Source organism: Gracilinanus agilis, chromosome 6 (genome assembly GCF_016433145.1).
Source record: "Gracilinanus agilis isolate LMUSP501 chromosome 6, AgileGrace, whole genome shotgun sequence".
NCBI lineage: Eukaryota > Metazoa > Chordata > Mammalia > Didelphimorphia > Didelphidae > Gracilinanus > Gracilinanus agilis.
This window is the reverse complement of record NC_058135.1, coordinates 36,407,682-36,425,461: the sequence shown is the minus strand read 5'-3', so window position 1 is coordinate 36,425,461 and position 17,780 is coordinate 36,407,682. Positions and strand designations below refer to the sequence as shown.

The 17,780-nt window shown below is 33.5% G+C and overlaps 2 protein-coding genes across 2 annotated transcripts in view; one reads left to right on the top strand and one right to left on the bottom strand.

Moving 5' to 3' along the window:
* The window catches only part of PAQR3 (progestin and adipoQ receptor family member 3), an 83,621-nt gene extending 82,668 nt beyond the window's left edge, over positions 1-953 (top strand). Inside the window, exon 8 of the mRNA XM_044681558.1 lies at positions 885-953. The gene's annotated coding sequence lies outside the window, so the exon portion shown is untranslated. The remainder of the gene's footprint in view (positions 1-884) is intronic.
* The window catches only part of BMP2K (BMP2 inducible kinase), a 110,768-nt gene that overhangs the window by 58,502 nt on the left and 34,486 nt on the right, over positions 1-17,780 (bottom strand). Inside the window, exons 4-9 of the mRNA XM_044681607.1 lie at positions 16,858-17,000; positions 15,218-15,339; positions 13,430-13,511; positions 6,296-6,428; positions 1,655-1,758; positions 857-936 (exon numbers count right to left, since the gene is read on the bottom strand). Coding sequence (XP_044537542.1) covers positions 857-936; positions 1,655-1,758; positions 6,296-6,428; positions 13,430-13,511; positions 15,218-15,339; positions 16,858-17,000 — 664 coding nt within the window. The remainder of the gene's footprint in view (positions 1-856; positions 937-1,654; positions 1,759-6,295; positions 6,429-13,429; positions 13,512-15,217; positions 15,340-16,857; positions 17,001-17,780) is intronic.

Sequence of the window (17,780 nt, the reverse complement as noted above, 5' to 3'; positions counted from 1 at the left end):
CATGGGTAGGGGGGGTGCGGGGGGGGGGGGGGTTGAAGGGGAAAGGAGGAGCATGAATCATGTAACCATGTTAAAAATGAATATTAATAAATGTAAAAAAAAAAAAAAAAAAAAAAGAGATGGGAAAAAACTTCACATCAATGCAATTCTGTGCCAAACTATATAAATTTTTTTCCTACAAAGATTATATTCCCCCCAAATCCACAAGAACATATATACTTGTCCAGGCTATCTAAAAAATGATATTAACTTTCTAAGGTCAGTTATTCAATAAGAAAATAATTATGAAAAAATAAGTTCAAGATATTACTATACAGCCTTATTCTGTATAGTAATATCTTGAACTTAGGTTCCTAAAGGATGATAATTTTAATTATCAGTACAGTTCAGTACAGTTTTAAGAGTTATATACATGATTATTCCCCTTAAAATATGAAAATACATCTCATGACACTTTTTTCCCCTTAAGGGAATAAAAATAATGACTGAAATTTGTTTACTAGGTATACGTACAATTAAAAAATGACAATGAAGGAATCTGATTTCCAGGCTGGCTCTCCCATGTGATTCAAGTATCAGGAGACTTTTTAAAGGGCTCATTATACAACTACTAATAACAAAACAAGGACTTCTTGATTTCAGAGATTGTTAATTTCAAAAGGAATTGATGTCCCTTTTGACATCAATTCAAACACTGAATTCAATATAAAAGTTTATTTTGTGCTTAATAACAAAAGTAACCACTTCATGTCTCTAAAAGAACAAAATATTTTAAGAGAAAAGGCATCTGAATAAAAGATTATTGGATTCATTAGGGTGAGTATTACGAATAGGAAAAACCATTAGCTTTGCTTACCTGGCTTTTATTTGGTTTTTCCTAGCAGCTGCCTCACTAGCAGTCAAAGGTTCCGGAAGAGATGAAGGAAGAGAAGAATTCTTAAAGGAAAGAAAAGAAGCATTTTATTTTCATTTTTATTTTAATTACATAAATCTATATATTTTTAAATCATACAAGAATATTTTATTTTTTTAAGTTTATATCCATTATAGCACCATCATTTTAACTTTGAATATTGCACATTACTTAAACAAATAAGATAGACTTATAGTAATCACCCCATCCCCTGTACATACAAATGATTCTTTTATAATGTTCCCAAAGGTCTTCAATAAGAAGAGCACTCTCCAAAAATAGGGAGAGGACAACAATATTATGTCCACTTTCAAACACAAAGACAGAAAAAAAGATAATAGCTATACAAATGTATGAAAGTGCCATGCACTTTCTATACACTAATATACTATATAATACACTATTCACTAATCTATACATTCCCCTGTCTGCAGACCTTTGCCCCTATCACCCTGGAAGGCTCTTCTTCTGCAGATGACTTCAGAAATCCTCTTGCAGAAATTCAAGTTTTCCTCAGTTCCCCTGGCTGCTACTGCTTTCTCTTTATCTATTCTGTATGTATTATGTACCTACATAGTTACTAACATGTTGTCGCCCCATTAGACTGAGTTCTTTGAAGACAAGTTTGTGATTTTTTTTGTAATTGCAGCACCTGACAGGCAGGTAGTAAAGACTTAATAAATGCTTCTTGACTGTCTGGAGAAACAATAGTCATAATATTTTAAACTTTTAAAGACTTACATTGATGTTAGAAACTGGACAATCCTTTTTGGCAAATTTAAAAGCAAAATAGGACACTTGGAAAATATCAGGCCTATGTTCTTGATCTGGTTCAAGCATATACCCTGTAAAAGTTGATCAAAAAGTATGTTATGCCAGAAGCAGAAAAGATCAATGATTTTTCACATAAAAAAGTAAAACATTTCTTTTTACTAAATATATATTAGTTGTTAATTCAACAACTCAATATTTAGTTATTTTTTAGAATTTATACATATAGCTTTTATTATATACATGAGCATCACTAAAAGTATTTTAAACAATCCCTGTGCCCATCAAAGCAGGTGCTTACTTAGTTATACTAAAATCCAAGAATGAGTCAATAAAGCAATATTAACAAAAGTATTACAGGTCACTCAGTTAACCTGAATCTTGTATAACTCTTGATCATAAAGAACAGGATCACATCCAAGATGGAGAAAGAAAGCATGAAAGAAAGAAGCTCTGAAAACTGATCACTAACAAAAACAGTTAAGATTCCAAAACTCATGAGACTAAAAGGAACCCTTCCACTACCTGCAAAAGCTCAAAAAAGCCTGTGTCAAGAAGCTCAAGGTAAGCAGTGTAGACATAAGGGGAAAAAAAGGAAAATAATGAAATTGCAAAGGCAAAAGGCTAACAGAAGTAGTTGCAGTGATTAGAAATAGCCAACAGCAAACAGAGGTGCCACACAAATCTTATTTAAAAAATGTCACAGGGGTTCCTACTCATATTAAAAGAACCTATCACCTCCTAAGCCCAATTCACTTTTGGACAGCTCCATTGGTACAATTTTCCATCTAAGAAGTCATAAATGTGTCTCTCTATAACTTCTACCCAATATATCTACCTAACTTTCAAGGTTCAAATTTTCTCTTATTCCCTCTGCCACCCTCCCCAATCCAACATAGTTTGGAGTCTCTCTCCCTCAAAATAATGTGTATTATGAAATCATTTCTATAAAAATTTCATCTAAGAAATGTCTAAGTTATATCTCTGCTAATTTTTTTGTAGCCCCAAGACCTATATCTTACATATAGCAAGCACTAATTAATATTTATTGAATTTAAAGTACAAAAACCCTAAACACGGTCTGACCAGGGCAAAGGCCAGTGGGTTCCAATCATGTTGTTTTCATTATTGTAACCTAAGATGCAACAAGTTTTCTGACAGCTATGCCATGGCTACTAGCCGAATCAGAGTGAGATTTCCTATCTCTAAAGTTCTTAGGGTCTTTTTTCTCTTTCACTGTTGCCTAGCTATATCTTCCCCTTCTAAATATACTTTTTTTAAAACTCAAGTGTAGCTCTGTAAATTAATCTCTACTGGAAACCATATGTGGACCAGTGATCAAATCTTTTAAGAAATTGATTCTTCACAACGAATGTGGCAATGGTCCCTAGTTTATGTTGTCTACGAATTTGGTCAACATTTCCTCTATGTCTTTATAAAAGCTATTAATGTTGGATAAAAGACACACATGTAAAAGGAGAGAGCTATGGAACATTCCACTAAAGTTTTCTTCAGGCTAATATGGATCCATTAATCATTACTCTTTTAGTTACAAATTCACCTATAATCCAGGCCTCATCACTCTTATTCTTAAGGATACCACAAGAAACATTGTCAAGTGCCTTTTTAAAATCTAGTTATAAATTGTTACATGTTTATGATATTCCCTAACCTATCAGCTAAATAACCTTTTACTCAATATATAACAGAATAACTCAATAAATAATAGAATGGCAAAGAAAACTTCACCCTTATATGGATTTTAGAAAGCCTCAGCATTGAGGGAGGGAAGCACTTTTATTTAAACATCATAGTGTTTCCAAGTGATACGTCAGAGAAATATCTTGTTTAAAAAAAATACTTGTCCAACTAATACACTGCTGGTGGAATTGTGAACTGATGCAACCATTCTAGAAGGCCATTTGGAATTATGCTCTTTGATCCAGCAATATCATTTCTAGGATTGTACTCCCAAAGAGATAATAAGGAAAAATATTTGTACAAAAATATTTATAGCCATGCTTTTTATAGTGACAAAAAAATTGGAAAATTAGGGGGTGTACCTCTATTGGGGAATGGTTAAACAAATTGTGGTATATGCTGGTGATGGAATATTATTGTGCTCTAAGGAATGATGAACTGGAGGAATTCCATATGAACTAGAAAGATGCCCAGGAATTGATGCAGAGCGAAATGAGCAGAACCAAAGAACATTGTACATAGAAAAGTGCAACATTGTGGCACAAACATAATGGGCTTCTTTACTAGAAGCAATGCAATGACCCAGGGACAATCCCAAGGGAAAGAACGCTATCCACATCCAAATTAAAAACTGTGGGAGTAGAAATGCAGAAGAAATACATATGACTGATCACATGGTTCAATGAGTATTTAAATAGGGATGTTGACATTAAAAGATCACTCTACTGCAAATATTAATAATATGGAAATAGGTTTTGAACAATGATGCATGTAAAACCCAGTGGAAGTACTCATCAGCTCCAGGATGGGGGAAGGAAGGAGGAGGGAAAGAACGTGAATCATGTAATCATGGAAAACTATTCTTTTTTTTTTTTTTTTAAACCCTTACCTTCCGTCTTGGAGTCAATACTGTGTATTGGCTCCAAGGCAGAAGAGTGGTAAGGGTAGGCAATGGGGGTCAAGTGACTTGCCCAGGGTCACACAGCTGGGAAGCGCCTGAGGCCAGATTTGAACCTAGGACCTCCCGTCTCTAGGCCTGACTCTCAATCCACTGAGCTACCCAGCTGCCCCCATGGAAAACTATTCTTAATTAAATAATTAAAGAAAAAAATAAAAACTTGTCCAGAGTAGTTGAACCATGTGCACTCTGAAAGAGCAAAGTGCTGTCAGTCTAAGTACCCACTGTTTAAGAATGAGCCATTCTCATGGTAGCCAGTCAGATTATGGTTTATCCATCAACTCATCCTCCCCATAACCCCATAGACACTTCATAGTGTAAAGAAGGGGCTTGGCCCAGGTGAAAAGACAAAAAGGTTTAACTACAATCTCCAGTTTCATTTCTAAGAGTTCCCACCCAATGTTCTATTAACTAGTCAACACATATATAAACAAATAAAATTCAGTCTTTTTTTATTTGGGGAGGATGAACTGGAAGGACAATGGCAACTATCAGAGTCAGGAAGGACTTCACACAGAAGATGGCAGGCACTAGAGCAAAGGTTTATGGTCCAAGTCTAAGGTTTACCCTGCTGTGAGGACAAGAAAGGTAGCATAATAGAACTATGGCACTTGGACTCAAGAAATCCTGCAGACAAATCCTGGCTCTGACACTGATTAGCAGCATCATCTTTGTGAACCTTAGCTAACTCATTTCTATGACAATAAATTATAGCTAGGGTTCGACTTCCCACACCAAAGAAATTACGAGTTCTTGATTTAATGAGATATCAACAATAAGCTATCTGCTTAATAGTTTTTAAACTTACATAAAAATAAATGAGGTGGATACCTTCTGAGGGATATCTTTCTGTTATTGACAGTATAGTTCGTTTTCTCTCTCTCTCTCTCTCTCTATATATATATATATATGTGTGTGTGTGTGTGTATATACACACACACACACAAACACACACACACACACACACACACACACACACACACGCACAAATATGAGACACCAGATTCATGAGTGTGGTATATTTATATTCTAAAACCCCATATAATCAAAAATACTCTGGGTGTATTCATAGAACTATACTAATACTTCATCGTGAACAAAAGCAGTTTTAGCTCTTATTTACATTTACACTCAAGAAATGGCAATAAGTGAATGGCAATAATTAAGATTTATTTAGTGCTTAAAGGTTTTTCAAAATGTCTTCCTCACAACAACCCTGAGAGGTAAATAGTACAAGTATTAATAAACTCATGTTATAAGTGAAATAACTGAAACTCAGGAGATTGAGTGCAAAGGTAATAAGTATGCTTATTCTTATTGCTCTTTTTCACTATGCCTTTCAATTAAACAGACATATGCCTAATATAAATATTTCTATAATAACTCCATCATATTAAGATGAAAATTATAGGTTTACATTTATAGTCTTAACCATTTCCAAAGTGAGGAGTACAGTTTGTCTTTATGGGCAAACTACCATATTAACAACAATTGGAAGTCCATGAATAGTAAACAGCTAAAACCCTCTCCTACAGAGAGGAACTTCAGTAGAAAATACAGTATCTATCTTTTCTGATCTCCCTATAGTTTTAAAATGAAAAAGAGAATAAATCCCAATCTAAAACTATCTATAATCTCAAAAAAAAACTGATAAGGTTAGCACAAGTGGATTTCAAATAGATAAAGTATCAGTTACATACTAGCTAAGCATTTTAGAGACAAAAATTTTTCCTTGGAATTTATATTTATGTTATTAAAAGTTTGCTCTCCTACAACAATCCTACAACTTACCAAGTTATCATTTTATTGACTATAATGATGCAAAATTATAATATATGGGAACAAAAACATATTTGGAACAAACGATACAAATATCTGTTGGTGGGGAAATTATTGAATATTTACAGCTTTTCTGAAAGTCTTTAATTTTCATAATTCAGCCAGATACTTACTTATTAAACAGTGAATGTTATGAGAATAACTAGAATTGTCTGGGATAGTAAAACTTCCATCACAAATAGCAACCTGACTCTCGCCAAAAGGAACAGTAAAGAAGCAAAGCTTATACAGTAAGCATCCTAATGCCTGTAAACAAAGAAAACAGATATAAATATTGTTATAGGACAAAGAACAAAACAAACCAAAGTCACTAATTATAGAAAAACCAATATTTCTCAAATTTAGTTGTGTTAATCTCCATTATAACTGCCAGTTTTATGGAAGCCAATTTGAATTCAGGTTTAACTTAATGACAATGTACTTGGTATTCAAAATCCTGAGTACATAATAAAGCAACTGGTCAGCTATTTCATATCTAAATTTATATACTTGACTTTCAAATTCTAACAAAAAAACTTCCTTTTACATTTTAAAATATAAAAACTGCTAGAAGATCCTGGGCCTCCAAGTGTTGGCAATATAGGAAGTTATGTATTATTAAAGAACCTTACACAAAGAATATGGTGAGGAGTCATTGCTGTGATGGTTTCCTCTTGGAAATCTGCCTAACAATTTACAAAAGAAAAAACCAAGCAGAAGAAGAAAGCAAATTGCCAAACATACACACATACAAAATATTCAACAGGCAGCCTGGGCCCAGAATTAAAAAGTTCTTGCTCTCAGGTCAAGGAGGATATATCACAGCACTGCAATCTATACTGGGAAGTAAAAGCACTTAAGTGGGCAAGATAATAGACCTACTCTGGGAGTTCATAAAATTACAAAGTAATACCTTACTATTTTGGTAAATTTTATCATGCAGTAGGGTAACTAATAACTATTGTTTGGTAAACGTCAATGTAACATCAAATGACTGATGAAATCTGTTTTTGTGGACAAGGCAATTCTTTCCCTTCTACCAATACAGATTGTCAAAACTTCCTGCCCTCTGCAAGTTACTCTAAGAGTTGCTGTGGCCACAAGAAACTACTATTGTGATAAGCCAGTGGCTCTTGGTCAAGACATACAGGTCCATCACTTGCTCATTCTGAAATCTTTCCCTTTTGATGGGGCCAGGCCAATTACTCCTTTTGCTGCACCGAAGCAGTCTTTAAGAACCAAGGGTCACCTTTATACCTTGCTATGGCATTGGAAATACATTTGCACTTCAGATTAAGGCATCATAATAAATTCACCCAATTTTAACACATCTTAAGATAAAGGAACAATTAAAAGCCTCAAGATCATAAGACAGAATTTACACTCCAAACCAAATTACAGAACATTTTTAATTACATAGAATATTATATTTAGTTGTATTAAAATAATTTCCTAACTCTTTTAGATTTAGCAAATCAGGTTTACTTTGCTAGCTTTTCTCATAAGCTAAATTACCAAAATCAGTCAACTATTAGATGGCAATACAGTTATACTTAATACCTTTAATGGACATTCTGGGGAAAAAAATTATTATTCTGGCTGTTTCTGTACAAAAGACAGACATACACTAACAAGATAAATTATAGTTTGTAGCAGTTAATCCCTGTAGTACTATTAATTACAAATGCTCAATAAGAAAATTAAAATCTTTATATATTACAATTATCATTTCACATTTGATACAAGGTGTATCAAATGTGAATAAACTGAGACCTAAAGTTCAAGTAGTTCCTTTTTAAAAGTACTTCAGACAATCACTTCTTCCATGAGAAAGACATATTGAGGAAAAAAAATCAGCAAATTAAACATGTTTACCTATAAGATCAATGAAAGTTATGGATGATGCCCAACATTTTTCTTAATGGTACAAGAGTTATATTAAGTAAATTAGATGATATTTGACTGTCAAAATCACAGAAAAACTTACATATAATCTAAATTTTTTAAACCCTTATCTTCCATCTTAGAATCAATATTAGACATTGGTTTCAAGGCAGAAGGGCAAGGCAATGGGGGGGTTAAGTGACTTGCCCAGGGTCATACACCTAGGAAGTGTCTGAGGCCAGATTTGAACCTAGGACTTCCCATCTCCAGACCTGGCTCTCACTCCACTGAGCTATCCAGCTGCCCTGGCCCCCCTTCCCATATAGCCTAAATATTAAATTAATTTTCAACAATATGATTTTCCCCCTTAAGTAGTTATGTTTTTAAGGGTAAATATTTCCAGACATGAATTATAGTGCTGACACAGAGCCTACTAAGGAGAAAATTTATAAAACACATACTTTTTAAAATGCCAAAGAGTTTTTTCTTTCATCATTTGGCCCACCAAAAAAAAAAAAAAAACACCGTGCAGGACTGGGAAGAGGTAAAAAGAGATTAGCTGAATTTTAAATCTGGCTATAATTCCCTGTTTTTCCACATTAAAAGGCAACTTGCAATAACTATACTGGATTCTGGATATATTTTTAAATATTCTATATCTCAATGACAGAAGAATGTTTTTGGAATTACAAGATCTACAGTGTAACTGTCCAACTAAAAAACTTCAAAATTCCTCACAATGCTAATGAAAACCTATTATCACTACAGGATGATGGAATCCTAATAAATTCTGATTTTGACTAAATTACCTACTGTTACTAACTTGATAATTCTGTATGATCCTCAATTCAATGGGGGGAAAAAACTTTAGTATCCTCATCCTGCCTCACAGCTAATGTAGACTAGCCTTAAGGGTAATATTCTTAAATGTCTTTTTCATTGCTTCTTAAGCTTTCTACTATTGCTTTGGTTTATAAAGGAGAACTCAATAAGGATTAGCTATCAGGAACCTCTGATGGTTTAGCTGAATTCTATTCCTTTCCTGGTAAGGTAAGTTACTCTTGGGTGACATAACCAAGTTAAGGACCACAGCCAACACCAGAACCTGGTTTCCCAGAATCATCATCCAATGTTTTTCCTCCAGTGGTTTCTCCTACACCAAGCTAACTTTAATTATGTCCATTCACAGATGCACTGGTGAATGTCTAGTATAAACCTATTTTTTTTGACTCTATAAACAATAGTGTTAGATTCTGAGTTAGGCAGACATGGGCTCAAATTTCATCTCTGACAATGAGCCTCAGTCTCTTCACATGTAAAATGACAGTAATAATATTTTTAATATTTATCTTACACAGTTATTGTGAGGCACAAAATAACATACCTATTGTACTCCTCCAACTTTAAAGTGCTATATAAAGGTAAGTTATTATCATTATTGTTATTACTAACTGCAGTTGTAGTATAAACTCCTTTTTAAAATGCAAATAAAAGGCTTTTAAAATTCTTGGAATGTTCTATAGTGAAAAAAATTCAGACCTGGAAAACAGTTTAGTACAATTTACTTTTTACTTAATCTTTAATTAAAATGTCAACCTAAAATTAAGTACATGAGCTAGCTAAATTACTATATAAAAGATCCATTGTCCTTTTTTTGGTTTTTAAATTCTTACCTTTTGTCTTAGAATTAATACTATATATTGGTTCTAAAGCAGAAGAAGGGTAATGCTGTGCATTAAGGGTTAAGTGACTTGCCAAGGATCACACAGCTAAGGAGTGTTGTCCCCATTTAGTCCTGGGACCTATCTCCAGGCCTGGCTATCTATCCACTGAGTCTCCTAGCTGTCCCCTAAAGATTCATTCTCACACAATAACCTAACAGTATTAAAAAGTTCTCTAATTTCAAAAATATTGCAGAATCCAGTAACTGTTATCATCATGTGTTTGAAACACAAGTTTAACATGGCCTCTCCTTTCTGGCTTAAAAAGCATCAAAATTATGGTCCCTTTTGCAATTTTCCCAGACACTGAGTTCTGACATAATATTCACATAGTCTAGAATACAGTAGGAAAATTTTAAGAGGTCAAGGACATTCTGGAAGATTTAATATAAGAACAACAAAAACAATGAGCATTTATATAGTATTTTAAGTTTTGAAAACCACTTTACACATATTATTTCATTTAATCTTTACAACAATCCTGGGAAATAGATGTTATTATTGTTATTACTATTATTATCCCCATTTATTTGAATGCATCCGTCAGCCACCAGTGTGATTTTTCTAAAGCCCAGGTCCAACTATGCCACACCCTACTCAATAATCTCCAGTTGCTCCCCACTGCCTCCAGGAGCAAATACAAAATGCTCATTTTTGGCATTCAAAGCCCTTTAACACCTAGTCCTCTCTTCTACCTTTCCAATCGTCTTACACCTTATTCCTTCCAGTGCAGTGACACTGGCCTCCCAGCTGTTTCATGAACAAGACATTGCATCTCTAGTTCTCAGCATTCTCTCTTGCTATTCTCTCCAACATCAGGCCAATGCCTAGAATGTTCTCTTTCATCTGTGACACTGGCATCCCAGAGTTCTTGGCTTCCTTCAAGTCCCAGCTAAAATTTCATCTTCTAAAAGAAAGCTTTCTCAATCCTTTGTAATTCAAGTGCCATATGTAAGGATGATATTGAAACTATATCCTTACTTGTATAATCTCTTCTTAGTTATTGATAAAAGGTCAGTTGATTAGCTGTTGGAAGGTGAGCAATTGGTTCACTCTTGGGCCTAGTAAATTGACTGGCTGTAAAAAGTCTAGGAGACAGATATATAAAAATATCTATATTTAATATCTTAAAGTTGTTGACTTATTTCTTATTTAGCTTTTTCTTATTATCCCCTCCATTAGACTGTGAGTTCCTATGGGGAAAGTAATGTGTTTTGACTCTTATAACATGAACATAGTAGGCATGTAATGTTTTTTGCTCAATTGACTGATTTGACATTTGAGGAAGCTGGGCAAACAGAGTTTCAGTGACTTGCCCAGGTTCACATAGCTACTAAATGCCTAGGGGCAGATTTGAAGTAGGTTCTTCCTGACTCCAGGTCCAGCAACATCTCTGGTATTAAGAAGATAAGAAGTAGAAAAATGAAGTAATCTGACTCAAGTCACACAAAGAGTTGCTGGTAGTCATCTCTTCTACTCCTCAGCTTGAGACTCAGTCCACCTAGTTATGCTGTCATCTTCTAACATGCAAGCTTACCTGGGACAAAGGCAGGTTCAGAAATGTAGTACAATGAGAAGAGCCTGACTAGCTAACAGTTACCAGCTGTGAGACACTGGGCCACTTAACCTCAGTTTTCTCATCTGTACAATAGACAACAATAAGACTGATAATATCAAGTTTAAACAGAAAAGTTTAAACAGAAACACTCATACATATATTAGAACCCCTGTAGGCCACACAGTGACTTACTTTTTAAATGTATTTTTATTTTGTTAACTATTTCCCAATCTTCATCTGATTTGGGCTGCACTCAGGAATATTGCAGGCTACCTGTAGGACATCTCTCATTTAGATTACCTATGTCAAAGAGTTACTCTGACCAATATGCTCTTTAAACTTTTAATTATTATATAAATGTGGATTATTGTTATTGTTATTATTATTAAAATCATACAGAATGGTAGTCTGGGTTTAACATTAAATGCATTAAACAACATATATTTCTACTTTTGTTTGACTACATACCCTAAGATAGTAATGGGCAAACTATGGCCCAGGGGCCAGATGCGGCCCCCTGAAATGTTCTATCTGGCAGCATGACATTATTCCTAATCTGACGAATACAATGAATAGGACACAATACAATGAAACTTCAAAAGAGTTGCCTTAAAAACAGACTGACAGATAAGGATTTCCTTTCCTTTGGCCCCCTCTTTAAAAAGTTTGCCCATCACTGCCCTAGGATATAAAGATAATTCAAACACTTGAAAGCTAATATACAGAAATAAATTTTCAAATAATTGGATCTTAAAGAGTTAAAAGAGCTTTTTTTCTCCCCTTATTACAAACCTCTCACTTGGCAAAGTCTTAAATAAGTCCTCTATAAAGGATCAATGAGAAAACAAAATGAAGGCAAGAACACACAGGATTGTAAGGCCTAGAGGACTCACCTCCAGGTGGAGAGGTTACCCAAATTAGTGGAGAGGTTACCCAAAACAATAAAATCAAGGATCTAACAAAATGGTTTTTGGTTTTTCTGGTAAGTTATGATATGAAGAATGGATATAAAAAATGTAAAACTTCTATCTAATTAAAATTCCTTAAGGTCAAGGACTATTTAGATATAGACACCAACATAAAATAAAAGAAGAGAAGATAGAAGGTACATACAGACTCTATGTACTATTAAAAACACATGTACAACCAATTAATAATAATGCTGAGTATAAACTGGGTCTACACATCTTTTCAAAGAACACTGAAGCAGCTACTAAATATACTGGACTAAAAAGGGATCATTATTACTAGCCATTTTGAATATGACAACTTAACTAAGAACTAGAAGAATTAAAAGGTCCCTTGCAGCTAACATTCTAGGATTATATTGCTAAAATACTATGTCTAAATTTTATTTCTAAAAAATTAAGCCACATATTTACAGGCTTTAATACACAGAAGCTAATCTAAGATGTTTCTCAATTCAAAAAGTATATGCATAGAAGTGGACAGATAATACACTAATTGTGTTGGAGCAGCTAGATTGCCAAGCCTTAAATCAGAAAGACTCCTCTTCCCGAGTTCAAATCTGGCCTCAGACATTTAGCAGACAGGTGACCCTAGGCAAATCATTTAACCCTTTAAATGACTTTAAGTCTCACTATCTTCATCTGGAAAATGAGCTGAAGAAGGAAATGACAAATTACTTCCATATCTCTGCCAAGAAACCCCCAAATCATACATAACTGAAAAACAACTGACCAACAAATTATTTCGATCTCCATTAACCGGCTTCAGAAGTGTTCCCCAAAATATCTTACATTTTAAATAAATTAATCTCAATTTTTCTAAACCATAAACCAGCCTGCCAACAGGCCAGAAAAAATAAAAAGCATTTGAAACATTTTAAAAATAAGTAAAAAAAAGTACCTCATTAGAAATAATTTATCTGTTTTAAGAAAAATATTATGAGCAAAAGGTTCTCAAATTCAAGTTTGAAGTCAGGGTTATTTTTTCCTAATCCTTTTCATTTCTGTGAACATAAATTGTCATTGTCTTTTTTCTACTCACTATAATATTAGTACTTTTTTTTTATATTGAGCTAGACTCTCATCATTTCTTATTTGAGGTGGCTGAAATAAAGTGTGCCCTTCCCTTTTCCTTACCCAGATATCAGCCTTGGTGGTGATAGGTTTCCCTCCATAAAGGTTGATCATTTCAGGAGCTCTGTATGACAGAGTCGTATACCTGGCAGTAAATAAGTGAATTAGAAGGGAGATGTCAACAAAAGAAAGAATACTACATTGGTTCCCCCAAGAAATAAAATCTAATAACTACATACTATAAATTACTATTAATAAACCTTCTAAAGTACTGTTTTAAGATTAAAAAAATCATCAGTAGTCTCCAAAGGATTAATCAACAGAAGTTACTGAAAAAGATATTTTCATTCTGGAAACATATCTTATTTACAAAAATATTCAATTTCCATTATTCAGTAGAACTTTAAATGATGGCAATAGATTGGGGTTCCCTTAAAATCCTTATTTGAGATTATACATCAAAACATTTTTAGATACTCTCAACTTTAAATACAAACTTACATTTGATGCCATTTTTAGTTACTATGTGTGAATATAGAGATATTTATATACACAAATATATAACCTAGCTCACTTCTACCTCTTTTCTCATCATGTAAAAATCCACACTGATGAATTTCACATTCAGTTTAAGCTATTTAGGAGGAAATATAAGGTTAAACAGAAAGGAAGGAAAATGAATGAAATCTAAACTAATATTTTAATAAAATTTCTTTATGAGAAGGAAATTCTTTTAATGGGAGATAAGTCTTCCTTGTGTTATTAAAAATAGTTATGAAGTAAATATATGTTTTTCCATCTTTTACTATTAGTCTCTCACAGCTAAATAAAATAATATAAATTAAATAAATCTCTTAAACACTTTTAAAATATCCTGTTGGGATGGCACACTCCAAATAGGAGTAGGCATATCTTAAAACTATTATAAATGTTGGTAATTCTGTTAATACTGACAGAGAAGAGGTCTTAAGTCCTGCTTCTCTCGGATGCATTGGGAATTTGCTTTCTACTTCTCAAACCACAACAGATATCATTTTCTACCAAGTAGAAGAAATCTTTACATCCTTATATCACAACTAATATACAAACTCTTTCCATTTCAAAGTAAAGCCAAAGTTGGCACTCTAGAAAAGTAATTCTGCTTCTAAGAGTTTTATTTCCTTCAATCACAATTTTACTGAATTTCTCTAAGGGGGAAAAGGGTTTCCTCTAGATCTAACAGGTTACCAGAATGACCCATATAATTGTTGAACTGTGATGTATAATAGACAAAACTGGTGCAATTTCAAAAGAAAACACAAATGCAATCTACCTCACTTAGGCAGGAGGAGGGGTTAGGGCATATACCACATAACTCAGAATGTATAACATACCTCTGTCTATACTGTGATCTTTCAGTATATTTTGTTGAAGGTAATAAAGTATAATGAAACAATTCCATTTTCCAAAGGATCTAGAAAATGTGGTGGGTAGGAAAAAAGGCTACCAAGAGAACCTAGTTTTCAAATTATATTAAATATTTGAAACACTAAACTTATTAAGAATCGGTTCTTATTTTTAACTTTGCATAATCCAAAAATGCACAAAATCATAGTAGTATTTCATTTTTAAAGTCTAATATCTGTGATTTACCTTAAAGAATTGTCTTCCATGTATCTAACTGACCTTAATGTTAAATCAATATTTTCTAGTGGGCTAAATCCAGATGTAAATTAGCAACTGAAATGTTGAAGCCTAATTCATTTAATGTAATTCCTAAAATTAATTCCAACAAACTTGTTTTATTTACAGGATTAGAAACAGATTTGTATTTATGTATATTCTCAAAGTTTAAGACCCACTTAGACTTACTTTTTAATTTCTTCTTCTACTATATTTACCCCATCTTTCTGAGGATTAAGGAATTTATTAGTTGCACTGCCAAAATCACAAAGGACGTAGTTTCCACCATCATTCAACAAAATATTTTCTACCTTAAGGAAAAAAAGAATTAAATTATTATATGTTCTCAAATTTATATCTTCCTCCTCAGTCTGCCTTATGTTATACTATTCTGTGTATATACTATGTCTATCATATACACATACAGCTACAGGTCAGGACAGAAGTTTCTTGAGGGCAAGGACCCACAAGATAATAGGTGTTTGATGAATGCTCAGTGATTTGAGTGGAGAGTGACTTTTATGACTAAAGAGAAAAATCTGACTTCATCAAGATAAAAATGAAAAGGCATTTATATTGGTTGTCCCGTCATAGTTCAGCATAGCACTGACATAGAAATGCTAAAAAGACTAAGTAGAAAAGTCAATCAAATTCTATCTAGTGTATTCTCTTGCTTTACACATAAGGATGATTCTGTTGTCCCATTTCACTTTATTTACTCATACTAGCAAAATCTCTGCATTAAATAAAGAGAACAACAAAGCCATCATAAACCCAATTTATGGATGTGAGCCAAGAAAGCACATAACCTACCTAAACCCTACCGCCATTGCTGTAGAAAAAGGAGGGGTAGCAAGAAGAATAAATACTCCTGGTATGTCACCTTCATTCACTAATTTCAAAAGGTTCCCTTTACTCCGGGCTAAATCCATAAAGACGAAGGGACATTTATTGAAAGGTCTCAAAGGAAAGTCCTCTATCTCCATCCCTGTTACTTTAGGTATTTCTTAATGTACTAAGCAGTAATCTGAGGATTCCATAGAAACTGCTCTTGCTATATGGCATTTCTGGAGTAGCAGCTGGTTGACTATAAACTCAGAGAGTTGCCTGAAATCACTATTTCTATGTTGAATCAGTTAAGGCTTCTATATCCTCCAGCTTTCCAGAATAACCAAAGAGCATCTAGTTAAAAAAAAAAAAAAATAAGGACCATAATTGACTAGCTTGATATTTACTAACAGCTTATCTGCAAAGAAGATATTGAAGTTCTTGTCCTAAAGCTCTATTTTACACTGCTATTTAATTTGTTTTATACTCTTCTCTCTTCTCTACAAAAAATACTGCAGTTTTAATTTTCCTGGATAATTTTCTCAGTTCCCAAGCTAAATCATTACATCAAAGCTAATTTTGTACCACCCATCATCAAGTTTTTGCATATTACAGGTAAAAAAAATCACCAATCATATATATCTGAGGAATAGTTGTTTTTTAAAATTTACAAACAACACAAGCATTATTAATATTAAGTTTTCAAAATATGGCCTATATGAAATTATGCAATGTTTGCCTTAGAATTTATCATCATGAATTCTCATCTGAAATTTCCTAAAAATTTCATCTTTCATAGGATTAATTTTATCTCAGATTTGTTCAATTGAAAATGAACACAGCAAAGATAGAAACTCCTTCCTCAAAACAATGTACTTAATTTAAAAAAATAAAAGAACTTGCATCAAATTATGACAAAGGTCATAGTCCCCACAACCATTTGGGGATCAGAAATCCCAGAAAGATGGCTCAGCTTTATAAGATGGTGATCATCATCTTACCTTGAGGTCACGGTGCACAATTGGAGTCTTACACTGATGTAGCCTAGCCACAGCCTCACAGGTATCACAAAAAATCTGCAGCACCTCCTGCTCTGTGAAACCTGTTTGCAGTCGCTTATTCATTTGATTCACAACCTGTCCAGCTGCCCAGAGAGGAGAAAATGCTGAAAAGATATGTCTTTCATGAAGGAATACTGGCCTAAGCAAATATTTTTTTGAATAGGAGAGGCAGGGTAGTAGTTAAGGGAGTCAAAGATCTGTAGTGAAGAGTAACTGGTCAGCATCAAAATCTGCCACTAACTGAACTGGGTCCTATGATACTGGGCAAAACTCGACTCCCCAAACCTTAGTCTCCATTCATTCCTATAAGAAGATGCTAGTGCAAATAATTTCAAAGGTTCTCATAGCTATAAAACACTATGATCATCTATTTAGAAAAATGTCCATTTTAAAATGAAGTCTTCATTCACAATCTTCATTAAAAAGAAAGGGAAGCCCTCTTCATTTAATGTATTTAGTCATTCAGTGCAGAACTTAAATTTCCCTGCTTACTTTGTTGATCCTTACACCTTGGTAACCAAGAAAAGGTTAAATTACATTATATATATATGTATATATATTTTCCTAAATAAAAAAGCAAAGGCATATAATAAATTTCAAAATAATATAAATTTGCAAGTTGATGAGCTTTAAACAAAGTAAAATTCCCTATCACAAATGTTTATGTATACTTTCTTTTCTGCTAAATGAATGGGAGAGGGGAAAGGTACATGCACACACATGGACATGTTCATATATGTCTCAAAAAGGTCCAACCTATAACTCATTCTTCTCAGGTGTATCCACATATAGTCCTCTCACATCTCACTTAGTCACAGACAGCTAAATATTTCTATATTTTCCAAGATCAAGAAGACTCATTT